Source organism: Bison bison, unplaced genomic scaffold, assembly GCF_000754665.1.
Source record: "Bison bison bison isolate TAMUID 2011002044 unplaced genomic scaffold, Bison_UMD1.0 scf7180017864500, whole genome shotgun sequence".
NCBI classification, from domain to species: domain Eukaryota; kingdom Metazoa; phylum Chordata; class Mammalia; order Artiodactyla; family Bovidae; genus Bison; species Bison bison.
Window position 1 is genome coordinate 5,071,732 of NW_011495059.1, and position 13,709 is coordinate 5,085,440.

Sequence of the window (13,709 nt, forward strand, 5' to 3'; positions counted from 1 at the left end):
GTGGGACACGACTGAGCGACTTCACTTTCACTTTTCACTTTCATGCATTGGAGAAGGAAATGGCAACCCACTCCAGTGTTCTTGCCTGGAGAATCCCAGGGACGGGGGAGCCTGGTAGGCTGCCGTCTATGGGGTCGCACAGAGTCGGACACGACTGAAGTGACTTAGCATAGCATAGTGTAGTTGTATTTGGTACTGCCTTAACGTGTCTGTTCGCCAGAGGAAAAAAGGTTCAATGGAATTACCTGACCAGTGAGAAATGCTAATATGTCTCCATCTCCCTCAGTCTGGTGAATTTTCATCACAGTTTCTACGGTTGATTTGATGTAATCTGGAACAGGACTGAAAAGATGTATGAGATAAATTCATTACCAGAATATGTTCATTAATTACAGATCAATTACCTTAGTAATCTGCCAGCAAAGCCTTGTGAAAGTTCGTTTGCGCCTGCCCAGCAGATAATCGGCATATGAATAATTAAAATAAACATTCTTTTTTTAATGCAGAATTCAAATACAATCCATAATTACATGTAAACTACTATTTTTGGCTTTATTTGCAGAGACAGAAAAGCAATAAAGCCCTTGCAAACCAACGTCCTATCTTTAGCATGCAAAGATTCCCTGGCCAGGAAAAGTGGGTCTCTTGTCCCAATGATGAATTCCACATTCCTTCCATTTCCCCTCCTGACCACCAGCAGCATGTCTGAGGGGAGTGGATGGAGTGCAAGGGTGCCTGCCCCTCCAAAATGACTCAGAAGTCAGGCCCGTAACTCTCTGGATTTATCTGCCTCTGATTCAGGCTCCCAGTCTTCCTCTGTACAGTGAAAAGGAGTAGGAATTAGGATGACCCTTTCCTGTTCAAAGAGGCTCCTCCCGAAAATGTCAGTCAAGGCCTTCCTGCTAAGATGTAGAGGGCTGAGAACCAATTGATTCAAATCACCAATACCACCCGAGTTGACAGTCTTGTAAAGCCCAGTTTGGACCGTTCTAGAGGCCTCCTCCCTGCAACCTTGTTCCCATTTTGCTCTTTGCTGCTGAGCCAGGGACCACAGAGTCATAGACCTGCACATCTGGAGGGAGACTTGAAATCCTGCAGCAATACTGAGGGAGGGTTCCAGAACATCCCATCAGTGACAAACATGCCCTTCCTCAGCAGCCTGGCGCACTGCCCTAGAAGCCGCAAGCAGACACAGCTGCTTCTCAGCCCACCGAACAGACCTGGTTTTCCAATCGCCCTGACTGAAAATGCAAGGACTGTCAAACCTCTGTAGATAAAAGATGTCCACTGGAAATGTCCGCCCTTCCACAGTAAGGATCACGCACGTATCCCTGGTTGGGTCACTGGTGTCATTGTGATTAAAGAAATCCCGAAATTTCTAAAAGAAATTAAAAAAAAATTCTTCATTGCTCAAATTAAAAAAAAAAAAAGGTTCATAGTAACTCACGGAAAGAATGAAAATAATATAAAACTGGCAGAGCAGGGGGTGGGGGGATAGGGATTGGCTATACGTAATATAGACTAAGGATAACAAAATAATTATTCAAAAAAATCATATTTTTATTCTTATAATTTTGGGGAGTCACATTTCACTGGCAGACTCTATTGAAGATTTGACAGAAACGATCAAGGTTAGATTTCCAAAGTGCATTCAGCTGTGAACCTAAGTCAACATGCAGCAGAGGGATTACTGATCTTACCCCACCTGCCCCCCGTCCCCCATACTGCATTTAACCACAGACTAGGTCAGAAGGTGTAACTCAAGTCAAAGGTGGATTACATCAGGCTGATGTGTATTTCTATCTGGAAAGCACAGCTCTGACCACACACGTGATCACTGTATAAAGGAAACCTGTACGTCTGTGAATGGCAGGGATGTTCCTGGAAGTGCAATCTACAGGTCCTGTGTTTGCAGGACAGAGTCCTCTCCCTCTTCATGTGCCCCTCAGGAGGCAGCACTACACTCTGTATGGGCAGGTCGGCAATTCCCCACTTCTCCCATGCTCCCACAGGACCTTGCTGAGAGAAGTGGCTCTTGGCAATTCCACCCAAAGAGGTGGCCACGTTTCTTCAATGGCACTTGATCCCCAGGCCTGCGGTCTCTACGGAGGCCTGGTGGGAGAGCTCTTGACCTTCCTGGTCCCCTGAGGCCTGGCACGTGCTGCATTCTCCTCCCCTAGGAGGCCCACCCATGGGATCACCAGGCCTGTCTTCTTTCCTTCCCAGGTATCTCCCCTAAACACGTCCACGTCTGCTCCTGGAAACCAGGATCCAGGGGTGCCCTGAGAACCTGAATCGAGTACAACGTGAAAAGGCTTGGAGGAGCACTTCTAGAAGAGTCGACTAGATTGACTCCAAAATACCTGCATGCTACATGTCGACCTCCAAGTCACGTCTGAGAAGAGTAAACACAGACATAAAAGAACAAGCCTCAGGCCAAGAGAAGTACTGTGCTGCGCCATGAAGACCCATGCAGCTCCACCCTTCTTTCAGGTAAATTCCCTGCAGGTGACTTCAGCCTTCCTGTGTCCTATGGCATGCAAAGCATGGGCATGCTACAAGTGATGCACAAACGAGGGAGAAGGCACTGCTCCCCTCTCCCCCAGTGAATAAGCCAAGGAGGAAGGTGTGCAAAAAACCAATCATAACATAAACCGAGCCTCAAGGACTGGATGACCAGAGAAGAGCTGCGAGTTACAGTCAGGGGAGGAGGAAAGGGCCCACAATGATGTGGTATAGGGACGGGGTCCTGGAGATGGCCGGATCTCCTGGCTAAGCCTGAAAGGATGAGGAGGGCTATTACTGGTTGGGAAGGAGAAGAGGCGCACCCCTTCCAAGAATGACAGCAGAGATGTAAAGACAGAGAGTTACTCTTTTAAGAAATAAAACTCAGCATTAACTGAGGAGGCACAAGACTTTTGTCCTTAAGATCTTTATCTTTTATCTGTATTCGGAAGTATTAAACATATATACACAAAAAATTAAAGGCTAGAAAGCAAATAAACATAGTGTCAACAGCGTCTGCATCTTGAGGCAGAAAGAAGGACCAGCAGGAGTGAAATGAGCTCAGCCCACCAGGAAAAGAAGAGCTGAGAGCCAACTCTGAAAGCCAGGGGTCATGCTGACACAGACACACACAAAGTGACTACGAGCAAGAGGCTCGTCTGTGACACGGAACACAAATGGGGTGCGTGTCTGCGGGATCGCTCCCCTGCTCACCCGTTTCCTTCTCTGCTAGTGGCTCTGATCTGGCCCACAGGAGTGGACCCCTAGCAGCCTCGCCAACACGGCCTGCCCAGCTTTGGCCCATACAGAATGGTTCCAAGTGGGTACCTGACTACAATGGACCCCAAATTCCTTCTCTAAGAATCTGGAAAGGTAAAAATTATTCTCTCTTCAAGCATCTGGACTGTGACCAAAAAACCATGGATGAGTCAGTGATCATGTTTTCTGCCAGGTAAATGGAAGCCAATAAAAGAAAAAAAAAAAAAAATACCATGTCATACAATGGTCAATAAATACTTCATAATTATACTCAGTCACATTCTAATTAAGTGCTGACTTAATTAGGCTGATATTAAGAAACACCTAAACCAATGAAGGCGACTATTTGATCAGCCCCATCCAACTCCACTGGCCTCTGCCTCCCAGTCGCAGTCACTGGGTGTCTTGGACTGCAGCTTGGGCCACCCCAGGCCCTGAGCGAAACCAGAGCAGGTGGCATCGATCCCTCCAGGCACTGGAGTTAGGAATGAGTCTGCTGCCCACAGACTCAACAGCCGGGAGACAAGGGAGGCGTTCCAGCATCCCTGGGCCTCCAAGTGAAAATACTACCTGAGCCACGCCCCCCCATTCACCACTCTCACACACTCCTCCTCTCTTGTCCACTTCAGCCCATTCCCTCCTCTTCTTCGCCCTCTTACTCTCACCTGGGAACTCACATTCCATACCCCACATGCATCCACACCCACCCACGTCTCCCCTCATGCACACACAAACACCCCTCACTCCTCCTCACTCGCCAGGCCAGAAAGGGATGAAGAAATCAATGACCCGGGTCCACTCAAGACTCTGCTGAAAGCTGCTGACATCTGGCAACCCTTGCATCCTAGCACACCCAAGGCTGACACAACTCCTACATTCCACCCTCCCACCTAAAAATATCACTCCCAGGAAGTGCATCACTATGGACTATGGCAGGCAGAATGGAAAGAAGCTATGTTTTTCCATCTCCGTGCCACACTAAAGACAATGAAAAGCAACTGTAAGCAATAAATATTACTGATGATTCAAAGACTTGGACATTAAAGATTTTACCCACAATAAAAACTATTGGAAACAATTTCAAAAAGGGGGTCGTGGTAAAGATAAGAGCTAAAATGCAGATGATGTTCTGGACAACTCAGTCATGGAAGAGGTTGACAGGAGATGAGGTTAAAATAGCATTCCATCAGGGATCACAGGTGAAGGGCACAAGAATTCATTAAAGAGGGCAACAGAGAGCTTTAACCCCAAAGTTATGGTGGGCAGACCTAAGACAACAGACTCCTACACCATGAGACGGTCTAAGAAACCTGTCAGGCAGCATGCAGACCTCTCTCTCAGCCAGGCTGACTTTTTTCTCCCTCCAAGTTGTTCTGTATCCTGGAAGCCACTCGGAGACCAGAAGCGAGGCCCTTTTATCTCAGCTGATTATGGAATTGGCCTCCTGACTGTGATCGCCACATCTGTTTGTGTCTCTTATACAGCACCAGCGTGATCTTTCTAGAACTCAAATATGGGACTTCCCTGGTGGTCCAATGGTTAAGAATCCACCTTTCAATGCAGGGCACGGGGGTTCAATCCCTCATCTAAGATGCCACTTGCCACAGAGCAACTAAGCCCACGCGCTGCAGCTACTGACGTCTGCACGCCTAGAGCCAGTGCTTCACAAGAGAAGCCACTGCAGCAGGAAGCCCGCATACCACAACTAAACAGCAGCCACCGCTACTGAGTAACTAGAGAAAGCCTGCACGCAGCAACAAAGACCCAGCTCGGCCAAAACAAAACCCCACAAATGTGGTCAAGTCACTGCCAAGCCTCACACATGCTAGGGCTACTGACCAGTGGAAGGGTGGAGTTCACGTGGCCTGTGGGGTCCCCCCATCATCTGACCCCTACCAGCCTCTCCCATTTGAATTTCCCATCGCTTTCCACGCAATCAAAATTCATTCAACCCACAGTCCCTACTCTGTGCCGGACGCTGTCTCAGGTGAAAGGGATAAAATAGAGTAAGACAGTCAAAGTCCCAGTCTTCACAGTGTTTACATTTTAGTGATGGGAGACATACAATCAACAAACACCCAGATATGCATATGATGTTAGCAAAGGAGAAGGGCTAAACAGAAACGAGGAGGAGAGCAAGAGAATGAAGAGCGACAGGGGCTCAGTTGCAGACAGTGGTCTGGGAAGGTTCTCTGGGAGCTAATACCTGACCAAGACTGGAAGGAAATGAGTACCAGGCCATGAGAACATCTGAAGCAAAAACGGTCTAAAAAGAGGGCTTCCCCACCAAAAGCAGAAGCATGCGTCGACTTATCTGAGGAAAAGCAAGGTGAGGCTGGAGTATAAGGAGCACTGGAGAAACTGAAAGGAGACAGAGGGGTGACTGCAGGCAGGGGGACAGATCACCCCCCAGCAGGTGCTGCACGCGAGATGTGGCTCCCGCCTTACATGTGACCCACAGCCCTCTGAACACGTTTCAGGCCCCTGTGGTTCTCTGCATGCCTAGGACTCCTTCCCCACCCCACAAATCTAGCAGACTTGTGCACATCTTTCCAACCTAGGTGGGATGTCTCTCCTCCATGAAAGCTTCTGGACACCCTCCAGCTGGCTAGAGAGAAAGCACCCCCTCCCTGGCTGTCTCAGCACCTTGAACAAACTGAACGGCAAACACCTATTTATGTGTCTGCTTCCCTGACCAGTCAGGCAGTGTATGAATCACCTGTAGCCAGCACTGTGCTTCTGTGCTTTGTGTGTGTGTGTGCGTGTGGTCTGCATGTGCATATACAGCAAGTGGTCAAAATTATGTGTTGAGCTGAACTGCTGTTTGAACTAAAATATTAGTTATTAAGAGAGAAAAATAAGGGGGAGGGGGTTGGGGGAGGGACAGAGTGGGAGGTTGGGGTTAGCAGATGTTAGCATTTATATATAGAATAGATAAACAACAAGGTCCTACTACTTAACACAGAGAACTATATTCAGAATTCTGTAATAAACCATATGGAAAGGAATATTAAAAAAAGTGTGTGTATGTATGTATACACACACACGTATAATTGAATCACTTTGCTATATAGCAGAAATTAACACAACACTGTCAATCAACTTATTTCAATAAAAAAATGTTAATAGTGAAAACTAATGTACTTTTAGACATAAAAAATTGTAATGTGAAAATTACTATATGTACAGGGAAAACTTTAATTGTATCCCTCAAATCTAAATATAAATGCTGAAGTCATAAATTCAAGAAGTATTTGGGAGAATGGCATTGAAACATGTAAAATATCATGTATGAAACAAGCTGCCAGTCCAGGTTCGATGCACGATACTGGATGCTTGGGGCTAGTGCACTGGGACGACCCAGAGGGATGGTATGAGGAGGGGGGAGGGAGGAGGGTTCAGGATGGGGAACACATGTATACCTGTGGCGGATTCATTTTGATATTTGGCAAAACTAATACAATATTGTAAAGTTTAAAAATAAAATAAAATTAAAAACAAAACAAAAGAAGTATAGCCTCCTGCTGAAAAGAGTAATAAAAAGAAGCTGCCTGTGTGGGGGAAAATATAGCATGTAGAGAAACAAGACAATAGGTAATTATGAACTCAATTAATTACAGGCTATTTCCACCCACGAGCTGAAAAGGAATTTCCTCCAATGACGGAATCTAGGACATCAGATGGCCCATAAGGCAGGCAGGCCATCCTGCCGAAGATAAGCTCCAGCTGGAGGCAGCTTCCCAAGGACATGACCAACAATCCCCACGCTGACCGGGGACAGAGACCGACAGTGGACGTGCTCCCACCTCTGCATCCAAAGTGGCCGAAGCCACAATCAGCCGAAGATCCCCTCGCTTCTTCTGAATCTAAAAGAGAAGGCGTGCGGAAAAACAATGGTAACACTGTGACACAGATGAGATAATCTGACATCTGAAATTTATTACAAAATAATCCAATGTGTGGAGGAGGATGGGGGGGTGGGGAGGAGCTTAAAGATGAAACAAGACTGACCACAAATTGGTAACTGTTAAGTAACAGATGAAAAGGCAGTTCATTATACTATTCTTTCTAATTGTGTGAGTGATAAAAATTTTCCAGAACAAAAAAATTAGAAAAGAAAAAAGAAAGTATAAAGGAGCTTTAAGACACAAATTTGAATTTACCAAAAGTAAAACCATTTTTTTTCCTGACACCTGGGTCTCTGAATAGTCAGAATCTGTGTATATACACTTAGAGTGTGAAAAATCAAACAATAAATAACACCAAGACAGAAATATAGATAAAATATATTAACAGTTATTCAAAGAAAAAGATGAGCAATGGTCATAGGAGAAATGATCAAATAAATTATAGTAAAAAAAATGTAACAATGAGATTATTGTTTCATCCTTCACATTGGCAAGGATTTATTTTCAGTGTTCAGTGTTCACTCAAAGATTCAGTGAAACAGGCCCCCTTGTTATACCATTCCTGAGAAGGTAGTAACAGAGTGGGATAATCCCTCACAAGTATCAAAAAGTTTAAATCTTTGGCCAAGAAATAAATTAATAATGAAGACAGCAGCAGCAGCAGCTAGCATATAGTAAGCCATGTGCCATTCCAAGTCCCTGCATACAGCTGTGCAGCACGTGCACTGCACAGAGAGGCGAGGGGCCCTAAAACCCAGCCCACCCTCCCCTCACTCAGCTGCAGACATCCTCTCAATGGGAAAGGCACCTCACTCTCTATTCACGGCCCTGTGTCAGGCACCATCCTAAACATTTTACGTTACCTAAGTTTCACAACAATGATGTTACAGGGCAGCTCTAAGAGAATGCTTAAAGGTTCTGCCCACTGCGGTAGCCACTAGCTGCATGTGGCCAGAGAGTCCTTGAAATACAGCCAGTGGGACTAAAGAAATGAATTTTTTATTTTATTCTGTTTCAACTAATTTAAATCTAAAGTGGCTACTGGCTATCAGATAGGAAAGTAAAGCAACACGGAGAAAGAAAAACTTGGTATCAGCCCCATCTGAGCGATGAGCAAATTCAGCAGAGTCAGAATTGAACCCAGGTAGTCTGACCCGGAATTCAGGCTTTTAATCACCCTGCTCTAGTCTCTGGGGATCAGAAATTTCCCCAAAGAAAACAACCAGAAAATATAGGAAGGGAGAAGAGGATGGAAGTAAGGTTGAAACAAAACTGGCCATGGGTTATAACTGCTGAAGCCAGGTTATGGGCACATGGGGGTCCTTAAACCCTTCTCTCTACTCTGGGATATGCTTGAAATCTATAATAAAAAGCAAAAGACAGAAAAGAAACAGAAATCCAACAGATTTAACTTCAAGGGTGCTTCCTGCAACATTATGTAAAATATTTCAAATCTGGAAGCCATATAAATGCCTAGCTGTAATCAAGGTGTCAAATACTTTATGGTACAGACATGTGACTATATAGCCATTAAAAATGTCTTTAGAGAATATTTAATGACAGAGGAAAATGATCCTTATGCAACACTAAGAGAAGTATGCAAGATACAAGTGAGCACAACAACCCAATCCCCACTGGGCCAAAACAGGTGCATAAACAGACACCCAAAGGAGAAAGAAGACAAGGAAACGTTCCAAAACTCTAACGTAACTGTCTCTGCATGAGCAGGGTGATTGACAATTTCCATTTCTTTCCTCTGCATTTTGTTGAATTTTCTAAACTGCTACAATGACTTTCCTGATCAAACAACAAACAAAACAAAAACACAAAACCGCAAGTCTGGCAGTAAAGCCATATACCTTTTTCAGCAGACCAATGGCAATGTCGGTGTACAAGGTCCTCTCATGGGCCTCATCCAGCATGATGGCACTAGAATCAGAGGGACAATCTCAGTGGGCATCAAAGCAGCCACCACACAAGCCCTTCCAGACATTAAAGGGACTGCTGGGGTTTAGCCCCCATCCGATCACCGTGCAGCAAAAAGTAACACCAAGTACCTCCTCTTTGACAAGCCAGTAACTCTAAAGCTAATAAAAATGGCCACATCAACTTTTCTTGGTAGAGAAAATGCTGTTATTTATTGCTACTTTTAAAGTTTTACCACCAATGCTGGATCCCAACAGAATCTAATACATGATTTTAAATTCCAATATAACATATAGCCCCATTGAGCACATAAAAATTCAGATAAGGCCCAACCACCCAAAGACTAAAAATCTGCATAAAACAGCATGAAGAGGCACCTGGTCATGGCTATGCCACATGTGTACCAGGGAGTCAAATATGACATCCTTCCCCAGGATACACAGAGCCTGAGTGGATCATTCTGTACAATGAGCGATGGACGGGGACCCACAAGGAGACGGAAAATGTGAATAACTATTTGGGCTCTGCACGTTACATGCAGCAAATCGCTGCCCAGTTTTGTGCTGTGCCTCTGTAGTCACCCTCCAGCAAGATAAAAACAAGTCAACAGATCGTTCAAATAAGGACAGGGATTTTAATGAGCCCAGTTTTGACTCCACATATTCTGAAAAGAACATCAAAGGTCACAACAGTCAAAGGAAGGAGAGAAGCTTTGGGAAAGCTGAGTGTGGTCACGAATCCCAGCTATTAAAACAACTTCACCTCAATCTACTCATGTATTTTTGAAACTGTAGGAAATTTATCAAAGGAAAAATACACTTACCTGTATTTTGTTAATAATGGATCAACCATCATTTCCCTGACCAGCATCCCATCGGTCAGAAACTAAAACACAGAAACACAAAGGTTTAGAAATGATTCATTTACACTGTATATTCATAACTTTCCTTCAAAGAGTTCAAGTCCAACTAAACACATACAACCTCATCACCAGTGTGTGTATAAGACAATTCCCACCAAGGACTATGAGAAAATACCCCCAAATTTTGGTTATCAAGCAATGGAATGGTTTCCAAACAAGATATTGAACACAGGACCCTCAGTAAGAGCTAGCAACTCTATTAGCAAATTTCACATGCATTTGCTCTGTGAGTTTTGACTAAGCCCCGTTTCCTCTGAGCCTGGACCACAGGTACTGCTATGAATAGACAGGGCAGACAAACCTGGGTCTGCCCAGGGGGATCACTGAGTCAGAGGTCACACTTCCTACAATGTCCCAAGGACCACAGACTTGCAGCTCTTGAGGTTATTAACCTCAACTTCAATTGATATTATTTTAGGAAGGCTGACTGGGGTTGTGGTTAGGAACACAAGCTGTCATATCCAGCAGCTGGGTCAGATCTCTGTTCTTCTTCTTACTAGCTGTGTAAACCCTGGGCAAGTTACTTACCTTCTCTGAGCCCAGCTCCTCATTTGTAAAATGGAGAAAATAAAAGTATCTGTCTCGCAGAGTTACTGTGAGAATTAAGTGAGAGAGTACAGTGCACATGTACAGGGCTTAGCAAGGGCCCCAGCACACAGAGAGAGCTCAAGAATGTCGATTATTAATATTACCGTTAAGGATTAAGGAGTGTTTATGAATATGCTTCAGAAAAACGCAGTTAACAACTAGATGCTGTTATTCTCATCCCAAAACAAGTCCGTCTTTAACAAAGCTAAACATTTCCCTCACAGGCTGTATCTTAGTACTTTTCCTTTTTGTTTTGCTTTTTAAAGCATATTTTTCTTGGACCTGATGCGAGCTGCCACACATACACACAGGAGTGCAAGTGAGAAGGCGCCACCAGTGAGAGCCCACCAGCCGGGGACTGAGTGCCTGGAAACCTACCAATGGAACACAGGACTTTTCATAAAAGACTCTCTCAAGAGTCATGTGATCATGGAATTCACTAAAAGCTATCTAAAAATTAGCTAGTGTAAATGTATTTGGTGGTACAGAAGAATAAATCCCTTACCTAGCAAAATGAATGTCAAAAGAAAGAAAATACAGACCATTTAGAAAACAAGTTCCACATTTTTACAAATTACTGCATTTAGACCATCTATTTTCAGTTCCTTTGCAGCAACCTGAGAGGTAACTGAGATTCTAATAACCAATGTTTATTTCATCAAACCATTTTCTTTTTTTTTAATTTAAAGTTTTTATTACTGAAGTATAGTTGATGTACAATATTATGTAAGTCACAGGTGTACAATGTAGTGATTCACAAGTTTTAAGGTTATGCTCCAGTTATAGATATTATACAATATTGGCCACAGTCCCCATCTTGTACAATGCATCCCTGTAGCTTATTTTCTACATTGTATCTGTAGCCCCTAATCTCCCACCCCTGTTTTACCCCTCCCTCTTTCCTCTCTCCACTGGTAACCATGAATTTGTTCTCTGTATCTGTGAGTCTGCTGCTTTTTTGCTATATTCATTACTTTGTTGTATTTTTTAGATTCTACACATAGGTGATATTATATAGTATTTGTTTTTCTCCATCAAAGCATTTTCATTCATTGATCCCAGCACTATCTGAGGAGACTCTGATTTGCACAGTGGTATGCAGTAGACACTGCTGAGCTGACTGTACCCTGATTCTATGACGCTAATTATTTTAATAGTAGCAACAAGGTCAAAACACACATAAAATCCATCATCATGTGAAAATGGGCCAGCGCTAATTAGCACAAATAACATTTATGAATTCTACACTTTATCAATTTATACTATTTGTCCCTGTTTTTAAGTCTTTTATAGCTAAGTTTCTATATTTAGACAGCTACGTGGATTGGTGGGGAAAAACAGTGAAACCCACATGAGAAAGGACAGCTCTGAGCTCTGGTTCTACCACCAATGGGCACGACATCAGGCAGGTCACTCAACCTCCCAGGTCCTCAACCTCTTCACCTGAAGAACCAAGGGCATAACTCTACTTCCAAAGTCCTTTCTGGGCTAAGATGTGAGGACACAGAAAGAGCTCTGTACCTCCCAACACGCCGATTTCCCTGAGGGCCAGGATGCTCTCATATGCTTTCTGTCATGGCATTAGAGGCTTAGTCAGCAGCAATGGCTGCGTGTTTTTACCTCCCCCCAAATAATCTTCTTATTTATTTACAGAAGAAAACCAGCTGTGAACCTCACCTTAATTCTCGTGGCCAGCGGGTTGGTGCAGTCATCAAAGCGGATGCAGTAGCCCACCTCATGGCCCAGCACCGCACCTCTTTCCTCAGCCACTCTCCCTGCAACCTTTGGGAAGAAAGATCATGCTGAAGATAGAGACATAAAAATTACTGCCCAGAGCACACACTATGGAAAATCTAAAGGTCACTTATTTTTTAAACACTATGCTGAACACAGTGGAAAATGAAAAGAGAAAGGGGCAGGTTAGCAGAGAACTAGTGTGATAATCTTTACAATGATCAACTTTACATTGACTTGAGGCAACTTATAAGAACAGTAAGTATGGAATAAAAATAGAATCATGTAAAAAGGTTACAGATCAGGATCAAAGAAATTACAGATAATATTCAAAAGGTCAAAGCCAATGAGAAAATTTTTAAAACACAGATATGCCGAAGTTATTTGAGCCACAAATTCAGCTCTAGATTTCCTGGTGGCTGAAGCAAAAAGGGAAAAAGAAGAAATTTCAAGATTCATCCTTTTCCTAAAGCTTTCTTTAGCATACCAACTAGGGACAAATTTCCACGTCTTCATGCCTTGAAATAAAACAACTTCCACTGGACCACAAAGGCAAAAGAACAAGAATGACCAAATTCAACACTTGGTCACGTTCATTTTCTCTTTGGAAACAAAAGAATAACACTTTCAGAGCAAGATAATCTAAAATGATTTGTAACCATGTCCCAGCTACCAAAACGACTGAAAGGGGAAATAAAGCCAAGGATGCAGGTTAAAAAACTGTTACACGGAAGATGAGAGGAGAAAATTAATGAAGGCGCCACGTTAACATAATAAAGAAATGAATAACACACTATGAAGACCATGAAGTACAGATACATTTTTTACCTTTTAATTTCACGTTTACATTTCATTGTACATTTCACTTTTACATTTCATTTACATGACACATGAAAGGTGAGGGTGGGAAAGATCAAAAAGAATCCAGCTGTAAGATCTACTACTCCAGGCCACTCACAGGCTATTAATTTAACAACAGAAAATATCTGGGGACTTCCCTGGCAGTCCAGTGATTAGGACTCCAAGCTTCCAATGCAAGAGGTGTGGGTATGATCCCTGGTTGGGGAACTAGGATCCCACGTGGCATGTGATGCAACCAAATAAAAAAAAGAATGAATAAATAAAATAATTGCTGGATACTTAAAAAAAATAAATTTAAAAAACTATCTGATAAAATGAATAAATATAAAAGCAGAAGAGCAATAACACTTAGAACTTAGTTTACCTTGAAAGAAAATAAAGGGTTAATGCTCATTATGTAAACTATCTAACTAAAAAAGACCCAAAGGGAAGCAAAATTATAGAGCTTTCCCGGGGACCTGGCCTACCAACCAACCCCCAGGCGTCTTGTCTCCTCCTTTCACAGG

At 43.4% G+C, this 13,709-nt stretch overlaps 1 protein-coding gene across 1 annotated transcript in view; it reads right to left on the reverse strand.

The window, feature by feature from the left end:
- Positions 1-13,709, reverse strand: part of DHX35 (DEAH (Asp-Glu-Ala-His) box polypeptide 35) — a 69,946-nt gene that overhangs the window by 31,740 nt on the left and 24,497 nt on the right. The window contains exons 5-10 of the mRNA XM_010829147.1: positions 12,286-12,390; positions 9,922-9,983; positions 9,032-9,101; positions 7,071-7,130; positions 1,266-1,378; positions 246-342 (exon numbers count right to left, since the gene is read on the reverse strand). Coding sequence (XP_010827449.1) covers positions 246-342; positions 1,266-1,378; positions 7,071-7,130; positions 9,032-9,101; positions 9,922-9,983; positions 12,286-12,390 — 507 coding nt within the window. The remainder of the gene's footprint in view (positions 1-245; positions 343-1,265; positions 1,379-7,070; positions 7,131-9,031; positions 9,102-9,921; positions 9,984-12,285; positions 12,391-13,709) is intronic.